This window comes from Anabrus simplex, chromosome 1 (assembly GCF_040414725.1).
Source record: "Anabrus simplex isolate iqAnaSimp1 chromosome 1, ASM4041472v1, whole genome shotgun sequence".
Taxonomy (NCBI): Eukaryota; Metazoa; Arthropoda; class Insecta; order Orthoptera; family Tettigoniidae; genus Anabrus; species Anabrus simplex.
In genome coordinates this window covers 1,147,108,262-1,147,132,564 of record NC_090265.1, presented here as the reverse complement: position 1 = coordinate 1,147,132,564, position 24,303 = coordinate 1,147,108,262, and the positions used below count along the sequence as shown (strand labels likewise).

The following is a 24,303-nucleotide window of genomic DNA, read 5'->3' as shown; positions in this document are numbered from 1 at the left end:
GCTGTGAGTTTCATCAAAAGGAAAATTCTCTTGGTTGTAATTACTGTGTTGATGGTGTAAAAGAAATTCATGGGATCACCTAGGTGTTAATATAAGGCAGATCAGTGTATAATCTCATCAACTAGTTTGTAAAGAAAGGTTACAGATCTCTTCATACAGTTCTGAAGGTATTTAGGGGTTGTAGTACAGATGTAAAGGAGAGGGTATATAAGTCTGTGGGAAGACCCCAATTAGCCCGGCCCCGCGGTGTAGGGGACAATGCATCCGCCTGTTACCTGGCAGCCCCGGGTTCGATTCCCGGCTGGGTCAGGGGTTTTTAATTTTAAATGATTAATATCCCTGGCCTGGGGAATGGGTGTTTATGTCGTCCTTAACGTTCCTTTCCTCACATTCAACACTCTACACTTCCTCCATTCCAATTACACGCAGGTTCATATCACATGGTGCGAGTAGGGGCAAAAGATCTCTATAGGTCGATGCCCCGATCAAACAGCATTTTTAAAAAAGACCCCAATTAGAGTATGGTCCCAGTGTATGGGACCCACACTAGGATTACTTGATACAAGAACTGGGAAGAAATCAAGAGAAAACAGCATGATTTCTTCTGGGTGATTTCCAATAAAAGATTACTGTTAAGAAAATGTTGCAAATTTTAGGCTAGGAAGACTTGGGACTAAGGAGACAAGCTGCTCGACTAAGCGGTATGTTCTGAGTTGTCAGTGGAGAGATGGCTTGGAATGACCTCAGTAGATGAATAAGCTTGAGTTGAGCTTTTAAAGGTAGGAAAGGCCGTAATATGAAGATAAAGTTGGAATTCAAGAAGACAATTTGGGGAAAATATTAGTTTTTAGGAAGAGGGATTAGCAAAATGCTTGGTAAATTTCCAAGTTCTTTGAAATCATTCAAGAAAAGACTACAGTAGGTTAACAATTTATAAGGAATCTGTCACCTGGGCAACAGCCCTAAATGTAGATCACTGATTGATTTATTGATTGATTGGATTGATTACCTGCCAGGCACTGCAGGCTATGTTGCCATACAGGTGGTCAATTTCATACTGAAATATAATTTTACTGTGTAAAATTTTTTAATAGTAAGGAAGTATGATTTTTTAAATGATATGTTGTTAGGCAAAAACTCTGGGAAATGTCTGTCTTTTTTCTCCAAGTCTAACAACTTTGTAAAAGGTAGACTATACATTTTTACCATTGGCTATAATGGACTGCTGCATCATGAAGTTCTCACAGTACACTTGGTACTTTCACATTGGATGGTAAGAGAACGTCACAGCAGTCAGCTGACAGTGGCAGATCATAGACAGTTGGAGAAAAAAAAACATGTCCAATCACTAAGGTGACACAGCAGTCAATTGTAGATGGTTTGGCAGAATATGCTCTTCCAATATGCATTACACAGAATGTAATAAATGCTGGGGTGATTCCTGGGATCAAAACAACAGTGTGTTGGTATTGAGGTACAGGCACACATGACCACTACCATACTGATGTTATTGTTATCTGTCTTCAGTTTTACTCACTGACAAAGCTGCATCTGGAAGAGGTGGCATCATAATCTTGCATAACATGCACACGTGGTAAGTAGAAAATCCCCATGGTACAGTTGCCACCATCAACAACAGTTATTTGGATGCAATGTGTGGTGTGGTATTATCTATGATCAACTGATCACCACATCATGTGATTCATGCATGATGAGGCTCCAGCGCACTTCAGTTTGCTTGTACACTGTTTTTCAGACAAGACCTTCCCACACCAGTAGATTGGGCAACAAGATCCAGTGCACTGGCATGCCTGGTCTACTGACTTTAATCCACTAGACTTATTGGTAGGGACACATGAAAATTGTGGTGTATACTGCTCCAGTTAACAACAATGATGACTTATGCAACAGCGTATCAATAATGGCTATGCAGCTGTTCGACAGGAACCAGTTACCTTTGAGTGGGTTTGCCAGTTCATATTGAGGCTGCTCGTGGTGGACACTGAGCATCTCCTGTTATGTGGCCAATGTACATCTTATAACTCTGTTGCATATAGCTTAGTAATAATGCATTGCAGGACATGTTTGCAGGGACATTTTATTCTTGTTTTGATCCAAGGAATCAACTCCTGAAGTTTGTTACAAATGTTTAGATATGCCCTGTATTTCTCTCTTGAAGCTACTAAAAAAAGCACACAGGCAAGATTCAACTGTATATTATAACTGCAATATGATACAGAAATTGTTATATTTCATTTAGAAAAGCCTTTCTCATTTAGAAAAGCCTTTCTGAGGCTGAAAAATGAATTGCTCATGTCCTTTTTACACTCAAGGCCCCAATATATTGCACTTATGGAAGGACACTTGTATTCACTTACTTTGTAACCTTAAATATCCTTAGTAGTCGTAAGGCTCTCAGCACTGAGATGCCAAACGAACCCTGTTTTACTGCTGACCAAATCACTTCAAAAATCGATCCACTGATCACCACACAGTCAAAACGATTAAACGAAGATTCAAAATAAATGCGAGGTCCCAGTGCGTACATTTTGATGAACATTTCCATCATAAAGAGACCAAGGAACACAAACTCGGAAATATCTGTAAGCAAAGAAACAAGGTAAATTAATAATCTGAAACAAAGGATTATTGAACAAGCATATGGTAAACATTATTTAAAGCCAAAAATTCTTCTTTATTATAAAACTGAATATTTTATAAAAATTAGTACTACTATTTCAGTATGTTTTCTTTGTTGAACTTTTATACATGAACAATATTATATAGAGGACAGATAAATTCCTAACTTGTCCTGTAATATACTGCAAATTACATTTTTCATCTTGCAGCAACAAACATTGTACACTGAGCTGTCTGGTACCATTTAAACATGAAGACTCACTGTACAGTAAATGTAAATAAAACAAACATTATGCTATTGAAATGTAAAGAATTAACATAAGAAAAAGATTCTGAATAGCATAAAATCCTAAACATGAGCAAATTTGTGATATATCTTGATGAAAAATAATCACTCATTTTCATTGAAGGCATGCGTCTAGTAGTCCTACAGACTACCCACAAAGTAATCACAATGGTCCAGCCTTCAAATGCCATAAACTGTGGATGACTGACATTCAATAGTTTCATAGAAAATTTTGTGAATCCACAAATAAGATTCAACAAGATACATTCATTTTAAAGTATCTGAGTATAGCGAAGAAGCAGACCCAGCCAACAGCTGGAAACTGCAGATGATGATGATGATGATGATGAGTATAGTGAAGACCAAAAGTGAAATAATTGTCAAGTAGGGAAGTGCAAGAAAAGGTGTTAACTCTTCATGGGCAGAAACATATATACTGTATAAGATCTAAGTTTCTTTTTCTCCAGGTGGAAATATATATACCATAAAACGGGCTAACTTCGGCCACTTTTGCGTATATTTTTAAAAATAAAAGGTGAAATATTCCCTCTAATTTTCTAAAAATTTAATATAAATTCTGCCAAGTTTGTTCTTCATTTTTAAATATGAACATAATTCTCATTGTTATTCAGTAATGAATAATGATTAGAGTGGCCGGAGTTACCCCGTGTTTTGGGGTAACTTCGGCCGCCATAAAAATAACTCAAGAAACAATTTTCTTCAATATAGTGTTACTTCTGCCACCGTGAATGTTTTTTTTAAAACCTGCAAAACGCCCAGTATGAACAATTACAAACAAATTAAAACGATTTATGGTGAAACAGATGTATAGTGATCAAATTCACTTTTCCCCAAAGAAGAAACTATTTTATTTAGCCTAGGCATACAAGCATTGTATGATATTACAAATTACATGTTGCACTGCAAAAATATTTGTAACCATGTGACCTTGCTGCGGTGGGGAGGCTTGCATGTCCCAATGAAGCAGATAGCCGAGCCGCAGGTGCAACCATATCGGATGGGTATCTGTTGAGAGACCAGACTAACGAATGGTTCATCGAAAGGGCGGTAGCAGCCTTTCGGTAGTTGCAAGGGCGGCAGTCTGGATGATTGACTGATACGGCCTTGTAATAATACTCAACATGGCTTAGCTGTGTTGATACTGCTACACGGCTGAAAACAACGGGAAACTACAGCCGTAACTAACTCCCGAGGACATGCAGCTCTCTCTGTATGAATGATGTACTGATGATGGCTTCCTCCCGGGTAAAATATTCCGGAGGTAAACTAGTCCCCCATTCGGATCTCCGGGTGGGGACTACACGAGAGGGGGCGATCATCAGGAAGATGGATACTGACATTCTGCGAGTCGGAGCGTGGAATGTTAGAAGTTTGAATCGTTGTGGTAGGTTAGAGAATCTGAAAAGGGAGATGGATAGGCTAAAGTTAGATGTAGTTGGCAGGAAGAACAAGATTTTTGGTCAGGCGACTACCGAATTATCAACACAAAATCAAACAGAGGAAATGCAGGAGTTGGTTTAATAATGAATAAGAAAATAGGGCAGCGGGTAAGCTACTACGACCAGCATAGTGAAAGAATTATTGTCGTCAAGATAGACACCAAACCAATGCCCACCACAATAGTGCAGGTCTATATGCCTACTAGTTCAGCGGATGATGAAGAAATCGAAAGAATATATGAGGAGATAGAAGATTTAATACAATATGTAAAAGGTGACGAGAATCTAATTGTGATGGGAGACTGGAATGCAGTGGTAGGCCAAGGAAGAGAAGGTAGTACAGTAGAAGAATTTGGATTGGGACGAAGGAACGAAAGAGGAAGTCGTCTGGTTGAATTCTGCACTGATCATAATTTAGTCCTTGCCAATACTTGGTTCAAACACCACAAACGACGGCTGTATACGTGGACGAGACCTGGAGACACTGGAAGGTATCAAATAGACTTCATTATGATTAGGCAGAGATTCAGAAACCAGGTGTTGGATTGCAAAACTTTCCCAGGAGCAGACGTGGACTCTGACCACAACTTGTTGGTCATGAAATGCCATCTGAAGTTGAAGAAATTGAAGAAAGGAAAGAATGCAAAAAGATGGGATCTAGACAAGTTGAAAGAAAAGAATGTGAGGGATTGTTTCAAGGAACATGTTGCACAAGGACTAAATGAAAAGGCTGAAGGAAACACTATAGAGGAAGAGTGGAGAGTCATGAAAAATGAAGTCAGTAGGGCTGCTGAAGAAAAGATCAACTAAGAATCAGTGGATAACTCAGGAGATACTAGACCTGATTGATGAACGACGAAAATACAAGAATGCTAGAAATGAAGAGGGCAGAAAAGAATACAGGCGATTAAAGAATGAAGTGGATAGAAAGTGCAAGGCAGCTAAGGAAGAATGGCTGAAGGAGAAATGCAAGGATGTCGAAGGCTGTATGGTCCTGGGAAAGGTAGATGCTGCATACAGGAAAATCAAGGAAACCTTTGGAGAAAGGAAATCTAGGTGTGTGAATATTAAGAGCTCAGATGGAAAACCACTTCTAGGGAAAGAAGACAAAGCAAAAAGATGGCAGGAGCATATCCAACAGTTGTATCAAGGTAAAGATGTAGATAATTTGGTTCTGGAACATGAAGAGGCTGTTGATGTTGATGAAAAGGGAGACCCAATTTTGAGGTCAGAGTTTGACAGAGCTGTGAGTGACCTCAATAGGAACAAGGCACCTGGAATTGATGACATTCCCTCTGAATTACTGACTGCCTTAGGAGAAACCAGCATGGCAAGGTTATTTCATTTAGTCTGCAAGATGTATGAGACAGGAGAAGTCCCATCCGATTTTCAGCAGAATGTGGTTATACCTATTCCCAAGAAAGCCGGTGCTGACAGGTGTGAAAACTACCGCACCATTAGTTTAGTATCTCATGCCTGCAAAATTTTAACACGTATTATTTACAGAAGAATGGAAAAACAAGTTGAAGCTGAGTTGGGAGAAGATCAATTTGGCTTCAGAAGAAATGTAGGAACACGTGAAGCTATCCTGACTTTACGTCTGATCTTAGAGAATCGAATCAAGAAGGACAAGCCCACGTACATGGCATTCGTAGATCTAGAAAAGGCATTCGATAATGTTGATTGGACCAAGCTATTTATGATTTTGAAGATGATAGGGATCAGATACAAGAACGAAGAATTATCTACAATCTGTATAAAAATCAGTCTGCAGTGATAAGAATCGAGGGCTTTGAAAAAGAAGCAGCAATCCAGAAAGGAGTGAGGCAAGGCTGCAGTTTGTCCCCTCTCCTTTTCAATGTTTACATAGAACAGGCAGTAAAGGAAATCAAAGAGAAATTTGGAAAGGGAATCACAGTCCAAGGAGAGGAAATCAAAACCTTGAGATTTGCCGATGATATTGTTATTTTATCTGAGACTGCAGAAGATATCGAGAAGTTGCTGAATGGTATGGATGAAGTCTTGGGTAAGGAGTACAACATGAAAATAAATAAGTCCAAAACAAAAGTAATGGAGTGCAGTCGAACGAAGGCAGGTGATGCAGGAAATATTAGATTAGGAAATGAAGTCTTAAAGGAAGTAGATGAATATTGTTACTTGGGTAGTAAAATAACTAACGATGGCAGAAGTAAGGAGGACATAAAATGCAGACTAGAACAAGCAAGGAAGAGCTTTCTTAAGAAAAGAAATTTGCTCACTTCAAACATTGATATCGGAATTAGAAAGATGTTTTTGAAGACTTTCGTGTGGAGCGTGGCATTGTATGGAAGTGAAACATGGACGATAACTGGCTCAGAAAGAAAGAGAATAGAAGCTTTTGAAATGTGGTGTTAGAAGAATGCTGAAGGTGAGATGGATAGATCGAATCACGAATGAAGAGATACTGAATCGAATTGGTGAGAGGAGATCGATTTGGCTAAATTTGACGAGAAGAAGAGATAGAATGATAGGACACATCTTAAGACACCCAGGACTTGTTCAGTTGGTTTTTGAAGGAAGTGTAGGGGGTAAGAACGGTAGGGGTAGACCAAGATATGAATATGACAAGCAGATTAGAGCAGATGTAGGATGCAATAGTTACGTAGAAATGAAAAGGTTAGCACAGGACAGGGTGGCATGGAGAGCTGCATCAAACCAGTCTATGGATTGATGACTCAAACAACAACAACAAAAGATAATAAATAAAAGGTACAGAAATCATAAAGCCCAATTGTATGGAGAGAGAAGGAGGTCGGAAAAGAAGCAATCTTGTTGACTGTCCTGATAACACACTGTCTTCTAAATTAGAAAATATCTGGGCCATCATCAAGTTCTTAAATGGTATCATCCATGTCAACTGATATCCGTCTATTTATCATTGAAAATGGAAACTATCTTTCCCCTCCCTGTTGGGATAAACTTTGCCGTTTATTGTTATTGTGCCTTTATTAATCTCTTCTAAAGCATTCTTGAAGTAAACAGGATTGTAATTACAATATCCACGGCCGCGTAATGTTTTTCTGTACGTTCTTGGCATGGCCGAAGTTACCCCGGAAGATGACAACTTTTATCACAAAACTATTCCCTGAAAAACCTATTTGAATAAAATGCATCAAATTGTGTTGATCAGTTACCAGACAAACTTACATTTTGACCCCATAAACCACTGGAGTGGAGAATTGAATGCTGGGGCTAGAGAACAGTTTGTTTTCTGCTGTTACCAGACAAGACAATAGTCGGGGCTGCGAAAAAAAATGAATTGACTCAACAATGAGCCCGCCAATGTTATTTGGACTGCGGAGTGTTGATAGAGCATTCTATTGTACGTGCATTTTAGTTGTTGCAAGTGGTTCATCTTTTACAGTATAAGAGGCAGGAAAAAATAAGTGTTGGTATTCATCAGTGGGCGAAGTTACCCTGTATGGCCGAAGTTACCCCACTTTACGGTATATATATATATATTCTGTTTGAATTTCGTAGCTTTACTTGCTGAGGAGGTGCACAAATATGCTCATAGATTGCAGAAGTTGTTCCTTCAACTCTACTGCTGAGGGAAATCCCCTGAATATCTTGCAATATTTTTCCTCCTGTTAGTGAGAATTGCATAATACGTTGTGTAATGCAGTTTTTTTGCGTGCATACTTGTAACGTATTTTTGTGGATATCTAGTGAAATGGCATCACAAAAACAGATTAGCAATACTGATATAGTGTCAATATTGGATGATACAGACAAAGAAGTGTCGGATTTTTGTGTATGTGACTCTGAAGTTGAAAATTCTTTCTCCAGCTCATGTGAGAGCTACAACTGCACAAGTGACAGTGACAGCGACAGAATTTATCTGACATAAGTAGGTCTAATAATAGCCTGGAACTATGACTATTATTCCCATTTGTAATATTGATCAAGCACCAATGTTGCCCTTCAAACATTGATACTGAAACACACCCTGTAGAATATTTATTTATGTTATTTGTGCAGAGCATGGGTTCAACTTCTGTGACTATTCTTTGACTAATTTTTCTACTTTTTGACGAACAAAGACAAAAAATGAAACTAAACGTCACTGACAGTAGCTTTCTGTAAATATATTTCGTAACAGTGGACTAATGTGTACCGACTGAAGTAGCCATGTACGGCTCTGCATTCCAGAGACGTGAGAGTTCGATCCCTGCTGTCGGCTTTCCTGGGAATGATTTTCTGTGATTTCCCATTTTCACTTCCAGGCAGATGCCGGGACAGCTCCTATTCATAGCCAGAGCTGTTTCTTTCCACCTACTTACCCAATTTCATTCACCACCCCACATTTCATCTTCGTTAGCTCCTCAACTGAGGTTGACACTGGGAAGGGCATCAAAGTTTGCATGCACTTTTTTAGTTTTCAATTTTTTTCACCACCTATGGCCATGGCCCACAAAGGGTAAAGTGTTCATTGCTTTATAAAACTTGATAATAGAGAGAAGTTCCACATTTAGGTCTGCCAAAAGACATTCTTGAATGTAGTGAATGAAGGCAAAAAAACTGGGTTCAGAGGAGTGCCAAAAATCTCTTCATGCCAGTGAAACTTCCTACAGAAAAGAGGGGAGAAGCTAGGATCAACCCAAAGTACACTGAAAAGAGGCACTCTGTGAAATCTTTCGTTTAAAGCTTGCAGTGTTGTGAAAGACACTACTGTTTTGAAAAGTCAGCAGTCAGAAAGTGTCTACTCTGAAATTTAAGTAGGCCTACTGTATTGCCAAGCTTTACGAAATGTAATATAACAAATTGCCTGAAGAACTCAGGGTGAAGTGGTTGTTCTTTTCTGAGATTTTTATACAATGGATATACAATACATAGGATTTGGAATACTGGTTACCAATGCTTCCTCAAAGTGTATAGAGCTCAAGAAGAAAATTAAAAGTTCTAATGTATCACTGAAGAATGTTTTAATCTTGGAACTCAGAGTACACAAACTAAGTGCTGCAGCTTTTTTCAAAAGGCTCCAAGAAAAAACTGACAGTATGGCAATATTCCCATTTGATTGTTAAAAGAACCTCGTGAGTCCAAAAGTTGCAGATTAAATTGTCTATTACAGTCGTCAATTGTACACCTATAATTTTACTATTGTAAGGAGTACCTCACATGCTAGGTTGAGAAAAGAATGTTTTTACATACACATGGATGAATTCAAGCTAGGGTCTAATGAAACATTGTCTGCAGTTTACCATCAGTTATCACAAATTGATTTCATATTTCTTGACACACACAGTTCTGTCTAAAATAGATGGTGTTAAACTGGTCTTTTCTATGACAAACCACTCATTTCTGCTCTTTGACAGGGTATTTGCTCAAGTCGAGAAAGATATGGAAATGCCCTATCATCTCCTATCCAGCTGAATATGAAGACATCTTTGGCAAACATGCTGATGTATGTAACTTAAGCAGTGCTGCTCAGTAAACACTTCAAAAATAATTGCTGAAAATATGATGAATGAACCTTCATATTGGCACTTCAAATTTTCTTTAGTGAAACAATTTGTGATTAGCAAAGATCCCCTGAGAAATGTGACCCTTATGGGAGAACCTCACTCCAACTCAGAAATAGGTTGAAAAAAAATATATATGCCTGTGAGGAATGCTAATGCCTCTTTAATTATTGCCAGAAGTAATCTTGAATCCCACCAAAGTACAGAATGTGTGAAGTTTGCTTGAAAAACATTTTGGAATGAACTGGGAAATGAATGAGTTGCTTTCTTTTTAAAAGAATCTGTTAACCACAATATCTGTAAATGTAAACAATCTTGTTGAAGAAACAGAAGTTCTTTGTGATGAATCTCAAGAGGAAGGATCAGATATGAATGTGTAATGCATTATTAACATGATTAACAACAACGAAGTGATGGTTTATCATTGTAGATAGTTCTATTGTGAATACAGTATAGCCTATAAAGGAAGAGTTTTCTCCAAGTACCGAGTGTCAGCCGATAGAATGTAAATATAATAAATTACACTCGAGTATCATTATACTGATACCAGGAAAGTGTATTAGTAGGCTACACTAGTGTGTTTTGTTTAACACAATATTCACAATGTTTTCCACTTGCTTTTAAAATTTATGCAAGGTAAAATATTTCATTTTCATTTTCAATGGGTGGTCCAAAATTATTCTTATCCAAAACACAAATTTAATTAATTGATGTTCTACTAATTATATTTATAATTGCTCAATAAGATGACCGCTGACCTTGGACTGAATGCATGGTAAAATAAGCGAGACTTATGACACATTTTTGGCTTTTACGGTAATGAAAAATCACTTATGGTGGATAAGACGAGTTTTAGAATGGACCATCTCATTTTATCTTTAAAATTGTTACTACGAATAGAGAGGAACCATTTGGAATATATATTTACAATGTTAGTTTCCTTAACTACAATTACAACTTTGTAATCTGAACTTAGAGTAAGAGAGCCTGTAGTAGTTTGACCCACCTATGAAGATGATCTGTCAAATTTATGAATGTATGCCTTTCACTTTTCAAGTTCTGCTTAGGGACAATGATCAGCCAACACAACAGTTATTTCTGGAATATAAAATGCTGAGAAACCCAATGTTTTCAGATTGCCTCAATTAATTCTACTGCATGGAAGCATTTAAATATGAAGTGAAAATGAAAAATTGTAATAATCACAATTTTCTTTCCTTAATTCTCACAAAATGTACGCAGTTAAAATAAATTCTTTACGTCCGTAAGAATGGTAACAAATCCCTTTGATGTACACACAAAACTTGGCTGGCAAAGAAATATTTAATTCTATACATTCTCAAAATGAGCCTCCGTGACTCAGGCGGCAACACGGCGGCCTCTCACCTCTGAGTTCCACGGTTCAAATCCTGGTCACTCCATGTGAGATTTATGCTGGACAAAATGGAGGCTGGACAGGTTTTTCTCCAGGTACTCCAGTTTTCCGTGTCATCTTTCATTCCAGCAACACTCTCCAATATCATTTCATTTAATCTGTCAGTGATTAATCATTGCCCCAGAGGAGTACGACAGGCTTCGTCAGCTGGCACGATTCCTATCCGTGCCACTAGATGGGGGCTTCATCCATTCCATTCCTGACCCGGTTGAATGACTGGAAACAGGCTGTGGATTTTTATTTCTTCACACTCTCAAAATGCTACGATATTTGTAAATTAAGTAGATAGCCAGTGGCCGAAAAGATGGTACAGTCGAACCTCCCTTCTGTGGACACCGTCGGTTCCGAGGAAAAATGTCCATTATGAGAGGTGTCCGCTAAACAAGTTTGTAAAAATAATCGAACATTTTAACAGCAAAGAACATCTACCTTAAATATAAGCATACATATCTTTATTTTTATTATTCTAATTCATTTCTGTGTTAATATTTAATAGAGAATTATTATAAGTGATTTTGCATCATTTACAAACATTACAGCTTCGTGAAGTAATCGTGAAGCTTCGTCTGTGTAAATTTAGCACATATTTTCTTAACTGCAATATTCTCGAAAACGGAATAAAGTCTGTTAAATGGTTCTATAGTGTTCTCGCCGTACTCGCGGTCCAGCGTGACACACAAATTCTCACTGAAAGTCCCTTGTCACTTTCTATAATCACATTTCTTCTTGCCTCGAGATCTAAACATGATCATACCTTGTTACTCATGTTTAACAGACAACTATGGTATTTCTGTCTCACTAATTAGTGCCTGTACTGTCTTTTCCTTCTCAAGTTGACTACCTAAGCTCGACCTTATCAGTGACAATCCGAGTTATGAATAGAATGATGCAAGAAGGGAGGAAAATCCCCAGGTAACTTGTAAGTCAACAGTCTCTGGCAGCATTTCTGGGCAATTAGAATTCTCGGAATAGGCCTATACACCACTAGGTAGAACTGCATTCCGATGTACTTTCGCTCCCCCTGCACTCGAAATAGTACCAACATTCAAAAGGGATTTCCTTATGTCTGAGGAATGGTTTTAAAAGAAAGGATGACATGTGGTCTGGCATAATAAGTTGTCCTGCAACATGTAAAGTGTCCACTTAAGTCAAGTGGACGGAACAAATGGTGATGTCCGCTGTCCGGAGTTCGAGGTGTCCGCTTAAATGAGGCCAATTTAACACTTGACTTATGTAAAATAAAGTCGGTTCCAAGGAAAATTGTCCGTATAGGGAGGTGTCCGCTGAATAAGGGTGTCCATTAGGGCAGGTTTGACTGTACTTGCAATCCTACCACCTGCACATATGTTCATCCTGTTTCAAACAAAATTATTTTGAAAGTCATCTTTGACGTGTAGTATGTGGGAAAGTGTGATCCAAGTGACAAAAAACATTTTTAGGGGAAAGTGAAAATTATACAGGATGTTCCAGGAGGAATAGTCAGTACTCAGGGGTATGACAGGAATGATCATTTGAAGCAAAAACTTCATATGGACATACGCCCTATTCCAAATGGTTTCCAAGATAGAACACATTTAATGTACATTTGTTTTTGTGCTAGTGGTGTGCACGTATGTCTCTTACTCACCCAACATCTTTGACGTTTTATTCTAGCCCTACCTACCTCGTTGCTTTCAACCTCTTTGCTCGGGATGTCTCTCTGCCATTAAAATAGCCCATTCAACGTGCAGTTGTCCAGGGTGTGTTGTGAGTGAAATAATGCGAGGAACTGAGAGTGTATCAGATTCAAGCATCGGTTAACTGTGTTTGTACATGCGCTGGCTAAAATGCCACACATCTACACTAATGAGGAATATGCAGATATGGTGTATGTTTACGACTTCTGCGATGGTAGTGCTCCTGCTGCTGTCGAGGAATACCGGCGGCCCCTTCCAACATAAGTGAATTCTTTCTTGAATAAAATTACTGTGTCCACCTATTCAATACAATTATATTTTGTAGTGATTAAATTCTACATGAAATATAAACACTAGTTAGGAACATGTTTCGCCCTAGTTTTGGGCATCTTCAGCCTACTATTAATCTTAAGGTCAAGTCTTAAATCTATTGACATTGGAACTTAATACTAAACTTAAATTAATATCAAATACTAAATACAATGGTCTTATGCTTATTACATATTTACATAGTTTACAATATGTACATTAACTAAATGCCAGAATTCATGAACAAGGAAGCACTAAAATAATTATTTTCAATGACTAGAAGACGTTTGAGACGTCTGGATGAAAGTTTATGTAAATGTGTACGTATTGGCTAGAGTTGATCACAGCGTGAATATGTACATTAACTAAATGCCAGAATTTGTGAACAGGGAAGCAATAAAATATTTTAATTATACAATGACTAGAAAACGTCTGGATGAAAGCTTATGCTAATGAGTACGTATTGGCTAGAGATTGATCACAGTGTGAATTGGAGTATCTCCAACTGTTTGACTAGAGATTGATCACAGCGTGAATTGGGGCTTCTCAAACTTTATGGATGAACTTAGGTTGAAGGTTTTTCAAAGGTGGTTATGGTTATTATCATAAGTAAATTGTTGCAAACCAGAACCACCGTCATTAAATTCGATCGTGTTGGATTTGAATATTCCTTTAGAAAGAAGCATGGTTGGTCAGTAATGTTTAATAGGCCAAAGCATGGATGTTGGAAACATATTGTTGGTATTGTTCATTGGAGCTTATCTGATTAAATTTTGAATTTTGTACCATTCTTGTCGATTAACGTTCCCATTGGTGCATTGTTCAACCTTGGGAGGAATTATGAGATCTCTGTAACTGAATAAGAGAAAAAAAGGAATTTAGAATGTGAATGTAGAGCCCAATTAATCATGATTGTAAAGTGAAAGTGTTTGCCGCATGAAAGTGGACGAACTTACTTATCTTGTCAATGTTAGCTGGAACCGCCTGTTCCGGTTGCGTCTGAACGACTAACCTTACTACTACTAGTGAAGTACTGATGCAGTAACAGAGGGGTGGAGCGTAGAGGGGGTGGGGGAGTGAATTTCAATTTGTGCGTCTGTGTTATTGCTTGAGAGGCGTTACTCGAATCGGATTGGGCGGGCCCAGCATTAGGTGTGGCAATTGAAGCGCAAGCGTGCTGCGATTTAAACAAACTGGGGAATTTATTCTGATTTACGGCCTGGATTAACCTTGGAGTTGCCTCATATAACAGATTTTTGTTGTCAATAACGTTCTTAAGATTATTATTTTTATTATAAGTTTGTTCCAAACAAATGTACAAGTTTTCCGTCTCGTTCAATAACTTCCCTTTACCTACGCTTCTAACAATAGAATTTACGAATTTAACCACGGTTCCGGTTTGCAACAATATACTTATGATAATAACCTATGAAAAACCTTCAACCTAAGTTCATCCATAAAGTTTGAGAAGCCCCAATTCACGCTGTGATCAATCTCTAGTCAAACAGTTGGAGATACTCCAATTCACACTGTGATCAATCTCTAGCCAATACGTACACATTAGCTTTCATCCAGACGTTTTCTAGTCATTGTATAATTAAAATATTTTATTGCTTCCTTGTTCACAAATACTGGCATTTAGTTAATGTACATATTCACGCTGTGATCAACTCTAGCCAATACGTACACATTTACATAAACTTTCATCCAGATGTCTCAAACGTCTTCTAGTCATTGAAAATAATTATTTTAGTGCTTCCTTGTTCACGAATTCTGGCATTTAGTTAATGTACATATTGTAAACTATGTAAATATGTAATAAGCATAAGACCATTGTATTTAGTATTTGATATTAATTTAAGTTTAGTATTAAGTTCCAATGTCAATAGATTTAAGACTTGACCTTAAGATTAATAGTAGGCTGAAGATGCCCAAAACTAGGGCGAAACATGTCCCTAACTAGTGTTTATATTTCATGTAGAATTTAATCACTACAAAATATAATTGTATTGAATAGGTGGACACAGTAATTTTATTCAAGAAAGAATTTACTTATTGTATCTTCAATATGGAACAAAATGAGATTAGTTACTTGTAGCTTTCCAACATGTCGAATTCCTGATCTTAGAGTGTTTACCAGAGTTTTCAGCACATTGCATGAAATAGGTGTTCTTCCAAGTTCTCATTTTTGTTCTGAATGTGTAGTTCAACAACCTGTGCAGGAACAGCAGCACATTGTTGAAATGGTGCAGCATAGTCCTACTGCCAGCACACGGTAACTTTCTCCATGCATTAAAGTCCCGCGAACACGTGTATGGTAAACATTACATGCAGAAAGCTGGTACCCAATTTAAAAAGTGGACATACGTGTGCGTCACTAGCCCAAAAATAAATGTACATTAAATGTGTTCTATCTCGCAAACCATTTGAAATAAGGTATATGTCTATATGAATTTTTATGTGCAAATTGATCATTCCTTGTCATGTCCTAGAATACTGACCATTCCTCTTGAGACACCATGTATCTGCAAACACCGTAGAAATAAAATGTTATTTTATAAAACAGAATGAAAAAACTCATACTCATACACATTTTCCAAAATATATTGAGAAAGTAGGAAAAGATCTAAGTCCATTAGTGATTATCTGACAGATCGAAGTCCTTGTTGACCCTCATCATTGTCAGTAAGCCTTTAGATGGACAGAATTCTTTAAAAATCTGTCTGTTTCTCTCATTCGTAAAATACAGAATCATCCTCCTAACTTTGGAGTTTCACAGTGATGTAGCTTTGTTAAAACCTAGTTTGGATGTGGCAATGTAGTCCTACTTTGATGTGACAAGACTGAAATCTAAAAGTCCCCCATGTCCAGCTCTTGGAAGGGTGGCAAAGGACTTGTGGTAGCAATAGCAATTTTCAGATCCTCTATGTTTTGCCTCCTACAATGCCTTGCGCACTTCTCCATAAGCGCAGTCATGATCCGATAATGAAAATGGGTATCCGGAAATGAGAAATTTGTAATCTATGGTGTTGTAAAAACTGTTCAATTCAAGGAACATACAGAAACACAATCATATGGCTTTTAATTGGCCTGTCCATAGGTCAATGATAGATCATGAACCGAAGCAGGGCAACCTGACCACAGTGTAAGGCGCTTAGATCACCTTGAGCGATAATAAATACTGGACACACAGCATACATGCTTCTTTCAACTAGAAGGAGCATTAATTTTGAGACAGATCAAACAGCACAATACTGGCAATGCAACACAGATCACTGTGGATAAAAAAGTGAATTTGGATTTGTTGGCACTTAGACCAATTTCCAAGCCACCTTACAATCACAATTTTTTTAAACTGTCAAAATGTACATGATAAAGGTAATTTATTTTTGTTCTTAACACTTGAACCGCAGCTGGGTGATTTGTGACCCAGTTGTTAGTTCTCTCTGCCCTATATTCTGCAAAAAATATTTATAGCAGGTGTGCAGCCAAGGAATATGATACATTCTCAACGTGTGTCGTGTGAAGTGCCATTCCTACAAAGAAACTTTATGCAGCATAATGTACATCGTCTGTACTGATGTCAGATGATTGGTCTCTAAAAGTTGGGGAGATGGAAACCTTTCTTGCTATACTGTACATTCGCGCTGTCATAGGAGCAGGGGCTTATAAGTTGACTCATTGTGGTCAGCGAAGTGGGGCAATCCTATAGTCTACATGTCTCTTATTCACATGCTCAACATTCTACACCAAAATACATGTGTATTACATTTCAAATAAAATATCAAGTGCAGGTACTAGTATATTCCTTGGCTGTACACTTGCTACAAATTGTTTTTTTGCAGAAGATAGGGGAGAAAGAATTAACAGCTGGGTCAAAAATGACCCAGCCGCGGTTCTAGTGTTAAGAATGGTTGCAACAAACAATTTTGACGTACATTCAGCCATACAAAATTTGGCCAGCAAAGAATATTTAACTTCATACATTCTTAAAAGGTGAGGATATTCATAAACTATGGATAGCCAAAGGCCAAAGAGATGATACTTGGAATCCTACCATCTGCACAATATGTTCATCCTATTTCATACCAAGGATTCTGAAAGAATCTTCTGTGATGGCTAAGTTTTGTATTGTTGAATGTACATATTGTAGTTCTAATCTTTCTTGTAGGGGCTGCCTGGCCGAGGCGGTAAAGGCGTGCTCGTTTCGCCCGGAAGGACGAGGGTTCGAACCCCCGTCAGGAAGTCGTAAAATTTAAGAAACAAGATTTCCACTTCCGAAGGTGCGTATGCCCCTGAGGTTCACTCAGCCTACACCAAAAAAGAGTGCCAGGTTAATTCCTGGAGGGCAAAGGCGGCCGGGCATAGAGCTAACCACTCTACCCCATCACGTACCGCGGTTAACAATGGTGGAAGCCTTTACCTTCCACTCCTCCAACGGACTTCATGGCCTGTACGGAGGTGTCTTTGTCTTTATCTTTCTTGTATCAAACAAAGAAATTCTTTAAAAAAAATAATTTGTAATAATAGCAGCTGTAGTACCTGGCATTACCCGGATGGTTTTTGAATGTTTACTTTTAAGATTTATATTACCAGTTAGTTATGTGTGAAGTGTGTGTTTTATAGAATTCCTTTTGGGGATATTGATTTTCTCCACCCATTATGCAGTTTTAGAGTTATTTATATGTGTTGTATTTCAGCTTTTAGATTATTTAATTTTCGAGTAAAGCTCTGTCATTGTGGAAGCTCGAATTGACTGAGAAGTATTTGATCCTTCCAAAAAAAAAAAAAGTCATAACTATACGTATTTACCCACTGCACTATAGATATGATCTACACAGTTTAAACTATCATTGTGACTGTCGCCAATCAGCTCTGTGACCCCAAAAGCAGTTGATTCATCGCTGATCTTGGTCATTTTAAACTATTTACTACTAGCAGTTACCCACGGCTTTGCTCACGTTGATTTCGTAATTTGATAAAAGTAATCGTTCCTCGGCATTGTACTAAGACATTATCTGAAAATCCCTGAAGTATAAAAACTCACAGAAAAATTAAGTTTCATTTACCCAAGAAACTCTTTGTAAACCACAATGTGTGACATAAAACTGTACATGTGAGAAACAGTCTAACTCTCAAGTCGAAAAAAAATAAATACATGTTTCTTTATTTTTAAAGGAGATTCCAAATACCTATTTCCACATCTGTAACAATTCAGTTTTTGATATATAAGTATCCACATAAAAAGTAATTCAAATCATTTTTCACTTCTTTTCACCCCCATTAAGTGCCTTTTCTGAAAACTAAAAGGTACATGTTCCTGTATTTTTAAAGGACTTTCCAGAAACCAAGTTTCTTGTCTGTAAAATGTTAAGTTTTTGACATATACTGTAGATATACTGGTACTAGTTTTAAAAATTCACCCGCTTTTAAAATTCTTTTCAACTCCTTAAGCGCAATTTCCGAAAACAAAAAATATGTGTTTCTTTATTTTAAAAGGAAATTCAAAATACCAACTTTCACGTCTCTAACAGATTCAGTTTTTAAGATATAAGTATCCACATAAACATAAATCAATTCCTTCTTTATTTATTTATTTATTTATTTATTTATTTATTTATTTATTTATTTATTTATTTATTTTCAACCCCCCCCCCCACTTAAGTAGACTTTCCGAAAACAAAAAATATGTGTTTCTTTATTTTTAAAGGAGATTCCAAACACCAATTTTCAGGTCTGTAATCTTCAGTTTTTGTGATATAAGTATAAAAACTCACAGAAAAATTAAGTTTCATTTACCCAAGAAAGGTAGCAGGTAGGGACCCGCTTCGGAGGGAGCCCTACCCAGGGAGTGGCGCCCCTGCCTATATGAGTCCCAGAGCACACTGACCCGGTGTGTAACATCTGGTATGGGTCCCAGCTCAGGGTTACGAGTGAAGACCTCAACGGCATCTACGGTGGAGAAGGTGGACTTCGGTACAGCGGAGATGGCGGAAGGGGCATACCCGTAGCGTCTGTACTCCAGAGGAGCGGCTACGAAAGGTGTCTGTCTCCATGTTAGGGGCGGCCTAATTTTGAACCTGGCAGTAGGTATAAAATGCCTTTGGGTGTGGCGAGTCCATCGTAACAATAGCCTATATGGACAAAGCAGATATGGTGCCTTGGAAAAGGTTAGGGCGTCCCCTGCTAAAAGCGACACGCAGCTCTTCAGGTGCTGGGGGAACTGTGAAAAATGGGTAACCAACACCAAATTACATCAAAATTGCAACAGTAAATGTACTGACACTGACGGGAAAGACAGAAGAACTGGTTGACTTCATGATAGAAAAAGATATAGCCATACTTGGACTGTGCGAGACCAAAAAGAGGGGTACAGGGGAGATCCCTCTGAGAGAAGGATACAGGCTGTATTACAGAGGAGGACCTGAAGCAAAAAATGGAGTGGCCATCATACTTAGAAGAGAAATCCAAGAATACGTGGAATATACAAAGTACATCAGCGATAGGATGATGATGATGATGATGAGACTCCAGTTTGAAAATGGCATGAAAGATCTATTTCAGTTGTATGCCCCACAAACTGGTTGCATAGATGAACATCTAGAGGACTTCTTAGAGGAAGTGGAGAGACAGATAGAAGATAAGGAAGTACTATTGATGGGAGATCTAAATGCGCAAGTTGGAATGGAAAGACAAGGAAAGGAAGATGTTGTAGGGCCCTTTGGATACGGAAATGTAAATCCAGAAGGCGAGTTGTTGGTGGATTTTTGCATGAGGAATCAAATGATTGTTGGAAACACCTGGTTTAGGAAGAAGAACAGTCAGAAGATTACAAGGTATGGTTGGGGAGACAGACAAACAAAGACCACGATTGATTATATAATCATAGAGAAAGAACACCGGAAGAACCTTGTAGATGTAACAGCCATGCCTGAAGAAGCCTTTGGTGGAGATCATAGAGTTGTGATAGGAAAATTGAAAGTTGTAAAGATTGAAAAACCCCAATTAAGAAGGGAGAAAATAATTAAAGTATGGAAGTTGAAGGAGAAAAGCATACAAGAAGAATTTCAAAGGGAAATAATACCCTTGGTACCCAGGACAGAGGTGGAGAATGTTGAAGAGGAATGGAAAAGATTTAAGGAAGCACTGGTTGGATGTGCTGAAAAGGTGTGTGGTAGAACATCAGAAAATGTGAAAGACAAAGAAACACACTAGTGGAATGATAGGGTAAAGATTAAAGTGAAGGAAAAGAAAATGGCATGGAGAGCATGGAAAACATCTAAGACTGAAGAAAGTACAAGAAAATATGTGGAGACAAAGAATTTGGCCAAGAAAGTAGTGGAGGAAGAAAAGAGGAAAAGCTGGGCCTTATTCACACAGAAATTGAGAGATGATACGCAGGGCAGCAAGAAATTACTGTATGGTATCTTAAGAAACAAAAAGAGAGATCAAGTAAACACCAGATTTGTGAAGGATGAAGGTGGCATCATTTTAACAAAGCCACAAGAAATAAATAGATGGAGAGAGTATTTTCAGAAGCTGCTAAACATAAGAACGGATGACAGTCATTCAATGGACGACCAGGAAAGGCAATTAGTTGATGAAGAAATGGATAAAGAAATTACAATGAATGAAATTGAAATGGCAGTAAGAAAGATGAAAAATGGAAAAACTGCTGGAATAGATGAAATTTATGTGGAGATGATAAAGGCAGCTGGAGCTGTAGGACTGCAGTGGACATATCGGGTTCTCAGGAATGTCTGGGAGAATAAGGAGGTCCCTGAGGATTGGCAAAAAGGAATAATCATCCCAATTTTCAAGAAAGGTGATAAGAAAATTTTGAAGAACTACAGGAGAATTACTCTAATATCCCATGTTGCTAAGATAATGGAAAGGATACTGGAAAGTAGAATAAGGTTGAGGGTTGAGAATCAGATACAGGAAAATCAGTTTGGTTTCAAAAGTGGAAGGTCAACAATAGAGCCCATTTTCATTATGAGACAACTAATGGAAAAGCATTGGGAGTACGGGAATGATATGGTGATGACATTCATTGACATTGAAAAGGCATATGACAGTGTCCCCAGGACAAAAGTTTGGGACAGTCTGGTGCAAAAAGGAATTGGACAGGGATTAATAAAAATGATCATGGCATTGTATAAGGAATGTTGTAGTTGCATGCAAACACAAGTTGGCAGGACAAGTTGGTTCAAAATAACTAGTGGGCTGAGACAGGGAAGTGTTCTATCACCAATCCTGTCTACAATAGTAATGGATGACATCATGAGAACAGCAAAAGCAGCATATGGAGGAAGAGAAATGAACATGATGTTATTTGCAGATGATATTGTGATTTGGGGAGAAGACGACAGGAAGGTTCAAGAACAGTTGAATGTGGTGAAGGGGAAGATCGAAGAATGTGGATTGAAAATAAGCGTAGAAACCTCTTGTTATGACTAGAGGGGAGAAAGAAGGGAAAGATCAGATTAGATTTGCAGACAAGCCCCTGGAAGTAGTGGAAACGTTTAAATACCTGGGGAGTGAATTAATGGAGAATGCTCGACTGGATGCTGAGATTAGTAAAAGGATTCAAGCTGGAAGTTGTTTCTATCATAGTGTAAGAAACATGTTATGGGACAAAGATGTGCCAATGGAAGCAAAGGATACTATGTACAAGATGTATTACGTACCCATAACAACTTACGGAGCAGAAACTTGGACAATGACAAAGAAGGATGAGAGTCAAATACAGGCAGCTGAAATGAAGTTCTTGAGGAGTATGATACAGAAGAGTGGAAGAGACAAAATTAGGAATGAGAAAATCCGGGAAGAAATTGGAGTGGAAAAATTGAATGATAGAATAGAGAAGAGCCGACTAAGATGGTTTGGGCACATAAAGCGAATGAGCGACGAAAGAATGCCAAAAAAGGTGATGGAAATGCAAATCCAAGGAAGGAGAGGCCGTGGACGACCATGATTGAGATGGAAGGATACCATCCAACGCAGCATTATAGAAAGAAACCTGGACTGGGACACAGTGTTGGAGGAGGAGTGGTGGAAAGACCGAATAAAGTGGAGAGGAACCATATTTGCCCCTACCCGGCTACAGCTGGATAAAGGGAAATGATGATGATGATGATGATGATGATGATGATGATGATGATGATGTATCCCTGTAAAAAGAATTCAATTTTTTCACTTCCTTTCAACATCCCCCAGGTGAATTTCCCAAAAACAAAAATATTTCCTTCATTTATAAAGGAGCTTCAAAATACCAATTATCACGGCTATAACATCTTCAGCTTTTGAGATATATGTATCATAATAAAATGAGTTCAGCTCCTATCCCAACCCCCGCCCCAATATTTCCCCCCAAAAATACGTGTTCCTTTTTTTTAAAGGAGATTTAAAATACCAATTTTCATGTCTGTAACATATTTAGATTACAAAATATATAAGTATCCTCATACAAATAAAGAACTAATTTTTCAATTCTTTCACCCCCACCACCACCACTTACGTGGATTTTCCGAAACCAAAGAATACAGGCTTCTTTATTTTTAAAGGAGATTCCAAATACCAATTTTCATGTCTGCAACATTTTAGTTTTTGAAATATAACTATCCTCATATTCAACTAATTTTTCAACATTCACCAACCCCGTTTAAATAGATTTTCCATAAACAAAAAAATACATATTTCTTTAGTTTTGGAGGGGACACCAAATACCAATTTTCACGTCTGTAACATCTTCAGTTTTTGAGATATCGGTATCGTAATTAAAATAATTCAACTACCTTCTCAGTCTTTTTTACCTCCCCCACCCCCCTTAAGTGTTTTATCTGAAAACAAAAAATACATGTTTCTTTATTTTCAAAAGAGATTAAAAATACCAATTTTCACGCCTGTAACATAATAAATTTTGAGATGTACTGTATATATGCTCATTTTTAAAATTAACCCTGTTTTTTAGTTCCCCTTACAGGATTTTCTGAAAACAAATTGTCTATGGTTCTTTACTTTTACAGGAGATTACAAATAACAATTTTCATGTTTGTAACATGTTACATTTCTGAGATATACTATAGATATAGTCTCTTTAAAATTTCATCCCCTTCCTCACTCCTGTTCACCCCGCATTAATTGTATTTTCCAAAAACAAAAAATACGTGTTTCTTTATGTTTAAAGGAGATTCTAAATGCCAATTTTCATGTCTGTAACGTCTTCAGTTTTTGAGACGTAAGTATCCTCATAAAAGGTATTCATCCCCTTTTTTACCTGTTTTCACCACCCTTAAGGGGACTTTCCAAAAACAATACGTGTTTCCTGATTTTTAAAGGAGATTCCAAATTGCAAATTAAATGTCTGTAACATCTTCAGCTTTTGAGATATAAGTATCCATATAAAAATAATTCAATCCCTTTTTCCGTCCTTGTTATACCTCCCTCCCCCCCCCCCCCCCTCCTCTTGAAGTGTTTTTCCCTAAAACAAACAATAATGTGTTACTTTTATTTTGAAAAGAGATTAAAAACACCAATTTTCATATCCTTAACGTGTTCAGTTTTTGATATAAGCTATACCGTATAAATGCTCATTTTAAATTTTATCCCCTTTAACACTTCTCTTTAAGTAGATTTTCAGAGAGAAAATTATGCATGTTCCTTTACTTTTGCAGCAGATTCCAAATACCAATTTTAACATCTTTAACATGTTATGTTTTTGAGATACACTCAGTTTAAGAATTCATCCGGCTTGTTACTCCTGTTCACCGCCCCTTAAGTATATTTTCCCAAAACAAAAAATTATGTGTTTCTTTACTTTTAAAGGAGATTCCAAATTCCATTTTCATGACTGTAACATCTTCTGTTTTTGAGATATAAGTATCCACATGAAAGGTATTCAACCCCTTTTTCACCCCCCCCCCCCTCCAACAGGAATTTCCAAAAATGCGTGTTCCTTTAATTTTAAGGGAGATTCCAAATACCAATGTTC

At 37.6% G+C, this 24,303-nt stretch overlaps 1 protein-coding gene across 1 annotated transcript in view; it reads right to left on the bottom strand.

Moving 5' to 3' along the window:
* Positions 1 to 24,303, bottom strand: part of cac (cacophony) — a 778,098-nt gene that overhangs the window by 470,125 nt on the left and 283,670 nt on the right. The window contains 1 exon segment of the mRNA XM_068225468.1: positions 2,379 to 2,601. Within this exon segment, the coding sequence (XP_068081569.1) occupies positions 2,379 to 2,601 (223 nt within the window).